Here is a 3,667-nt window from a genome sequence, read left to right as displayed (position 1 = left end):
CCAAATGCTATTTTAATGCATTCTAATTTCCATTGCAGATGTCATGATTTTATGCTACTAAGTAAGAATCCACTCGAGAGGACAGTGATTTGTTCTTGTACCAGCAGCCTTTATTCATATGAAGCATGCATTAATGGATGAATCACAAGTATACATCTACTTTTAAGAGCTCAGCCTGCCATAGGAATTATAAAGATACAAAGTGCAGAGCCAAGAACATAACTTCAGATCTAAAAAATCAACGCATTGCTGCACTTTCCTTCGGCTCACTCTCGTTCGAAATTGCTTTCATTTCCATTTCTTTATTTATGAAGTTGGGCATGCAGAAGGAATCTATAATACTTTGCTGTTGCTTCAAAAGAGCTGATTTAAAAGTTTCATTGTAAATGCAGGGATGTTTTGGGCTGTGCGTGAGTGGTCTTTAGATATAGGGGTGTCAAAATTTCATGAGGGCTAAGCAGAAAGAGTAGTCTTGAATAAATAACACGTATAATATTTTAGGCACTGTCTTAAGGAGATCCAAACCCTCCACACACATTCTGATTTATTTAACTTTTTGTGTTTTACAGGTACCACAGCGTGCCCTCATTGGGATTGGATTCATTTGATAGGTAAGTACTTTAATTTTCAGTACACTTCAGTTCATCACAGAAAATTCATATTACCTTATATATAAACAAAATGTTAAAGCTCTGTTTTGGTTGTCCTTTTAACATGTATTCCCAGGTCCAAGCTACACTTTTAACGTGTAGAGCTGATGTAGTGCACTGTTGCTCTTCTAAACCACATTATGCTATGATTATTCACCAAGAAGCACTATAGAAAAGATCAAGATGTCCGAAACAGTTTTACGCTGAGCCCTGCTCAGCTCTCCAGCAGTGAGAGATCATCCCGGCAGGGAGCGGCAGTCCTCTCTTGGAGCCAGAGCAGGGTGTCTCAGCTCACCGGGGCATTTTTGAAGGTGCGTTGTGCCAGTGTCTCTTGTAGAAAAGTGCTCCCATTCCTACGATCATGATGCAGGCGAATGCTAGGATGCCCACGGCCACTCCGAGTCCCACAGAGGAGTCTGTAGGTGTTTTCGTGCTGATTGTGACTTCTGCAAAACGAGGACATATGTAGTTAGAATCAACTATAAGCTATACACAAAAGTGGCTATGATACTGTTCAAAAGTTTGTTTTTAAAGGAATTAGTAGTTTTAATCAGCAATAACTAAACATAGAAGACATTTATAGTGTTACAAAATATTTCGATTTCAAAAAATATGATAGTTTTGAACTTTCTATTCATCAACGAATCCTGCAATAAAAGATATCATGTTTCCTAAAAAAAATTAAGCAGCACAATTGTTTTCAACATTGTTATTCATAAGAAATGTGCCTTGAGCACCATATTAGAAAACCGGAATGATTTCTAAAGGATCATATCACAGTAAAATGACTGTGATCAGATTTCATTGCATGTTTCCATACTAGTATTGCAGGAGTGACACCCTAAATTCCCCTTTTTCTAAATGAATTTGCATGACCCACTTTAGTTAGGTGCCTGTTTTTAGCATATAGGCGACTTAAATTTTTACCTTAACAGCCTATTACACACATCTTTGCCATGTTTGTAAGTGTGTATAATAGTGTTAATTGCAAAAGCATTTAAAAAGTGTTAAATGCAAAAGCACCAAATGATATTTTATTGCATTCAAATTATGTGTGCATGATTTTATGCTACTAAATATGCTGCAGCATCGTTACTCCAGTCTTCAGTGTCACAAGATTCTTTAGAAACCATTCTAATATGCTGATTTGCTTTTCAAGAAACATTTTTTAGAATTATTTTTATCAATATTTAAAACAGTTGAGTACATTTAGGATTCTTTGATGAATAGAAAGATCTAAAGATCAGCATTTATCTGAAATAAAAAGGTTTTTTGAGCCGCAAAACAGAATATTAGAATGATTTCTGAAGGATCATGTGACTGGAGTAATGATGCTAAAAATTTAGCTTTGAAATCACAAGAATAAATTACATTTAAAATACATTCAAATAGAAAACTGCTGTTTTAACTAGTAAAAATATTTCATAATGTTACTGTTTTTGCTGTACTTTGATCAAATAAATGCAGGCTTGGTGACTTCTTTAAAAAAAAAAAAAATCTTACTTTTGATGGATAGTGTATCATGGTTTCCTCAAAAATATTAAGCAGCACAATTGTTTTCAACATTGATATTAATAAGAAATGTGCCTTGAGCACAAAATCAGCTAAACGGAATGATTTCAAAAGGTCATGTGGCGCTGATCACTTTCTTTTTGATCTTGTTCATTTGATTCACTAAAATAAATCAAACTTTTCAGTGCTGACCCTGTTAAAAAAAGAGCTTATGCTAGTTAAATATGTTTTAAAACATGGCAGCTGGTTTGAACTGGTTTAAGGTGGTCCTTAGTTTGTAATGAGCTGGTTATAAGCTGGTTATGAGCTGGTCCTGAGCAGGAGCTAGTTACTTAGGACCAGCTTAAACCAGCTCATAACCAACTTAGGACCATCATAAACCAGTTAATGACCAACTAAGAACCAGCTCAAACCAGCTTATAACCAGCTCATGCCATGCTTCAAAACATAACAGGGACATATTAACATTCTACAAGAGAGTGCTTGTTGCCTATGTTTGTTTGATTGGTTGTTTGATGATCCCCCAACACCGGAAAATATGCAGTAAATCTGGAAAATATTACATGCTTTATATGTGAAACAGTTGAAACTCACCTTCTTCTTTTGTTGCCACCACTAAAAAGAAATAAACAGAATAAAGTCAGTTTCTCATATGTGGAAAGAAATGTAAGAAATTCAAAACGCAATAGTGTTGTATAGTAATAATTAATTTTGTTTGCATAAAAGGGAAAAAATACCATTATCTGCACGTATGACGATGGCTGGCGATGTGATGGTGGTGGTTTCTGTGACTCCCTTTGGCGAAGCAGTGGTGGTCAAAGGCACAACATCTCTTCGTTTTCGTTTGCCACATTGCTATGGAAAGAGTCATGGAGCATGGTGAGTCTAAAATATATCTTGGCTAATGTTGGCTTAGTCTCTTTGTAAATGTATATGTTGCTATTTTTGCATTCAAATGTCCCCCAAAGCAGAAAAGCTTTGCAAAAAACTATATATGGACACTTAACAGGAAAAAAAATCATGAACTGCCCACCAAGCCCCAAATCCAATAGGTGTTTCTATTTTGCTTACGCTTATCTTATACAAATTATAAACTGGCAAATTCAAGAACAAATGATGTGAAAGGGAAGTAATATTTCTTTACCCTAAATGCACTGCAGGTTGATATTTCACACAGTCTTGTGATGCAGTGAATATAGTATGTCGATACTGTCTGGTTCTGCTGCTCTGTAAAGCGGAAGGCTGGAAAGGAGAACCGAGCAACTTGCATCTCCCCATTCACCAACATTTTAGTGAGCCGATCACTGCCGCAACTGATCAAACATAAAACAATAAATTACTTTCTTTCAGGCCCTTTGAATACTATTAGACAGATTTTATAAACAAGGTTATAAACATGGTGCAGATGACTAAAGTAACTGTCCAAGATTATAGTAATTCACATTGCTATTGTGAAAATACAACAAAAATTGAGTACTACTTTTTTGATTAAACTTACGGCATAA

General features: G+C 35.5%; 1 protein-coding gene across 1 annotated transcript in view; it reads right to left on the bottom strand.

Moving 5' to 3' along the window:
• Positions 1-941: 941 nt before the first annotated feature.
• LOC141298947 (zona pellucida-like domain-containing protein 1) overlaps positions 942-3,667 on the bottom strand; it is a 4,248-nt gene continuing 1,522 nt past the window's right edge. The window contains exons 6-10 of the mRNA XM_073829242.1: positions 3,661-3,667; positions 3,307-3,475; positions 2,900-3,017; positions 2,757-2,777; positions 942-1,096 (exon numbers count right to left, since the gene is read on the bottom strand). The exon at positions 3,661-3,667 is cut by the window's right edge and continues 74 nt beyond it. Of these exons, the coding sequence (XP_073685343.1) occupies positions 942-1,096; positions 2,757-2,777; positions 2,900-3,017; positions 3,307-3,475; positions 3,661-3,667 (470 nt within the window). The remainder of the gene's footprint in view (positions 1,097-2,756; positions 2,778-2,899; positions 3,018-3,306; positions 3,476-3,660) is intronic.

The sequence above is a fragment of the Garra rufa genome, chromosome 23 (assembly GCF_049309525.1).
Source record: "Garra rufa chromosome 23, GarRuf1.0, whole genome shotgun sequence".
Lineage (NCBI taxonomy): Eukaryota > Metazoa > Chordata > Actinopteri > Cypriniformes > Cyprinidae > Garra > Garra rufa.
Note: the sequence above shows the minus strand (reverse complement) of the source record. Positions and strands in the feature narration are given on the sequence as shown.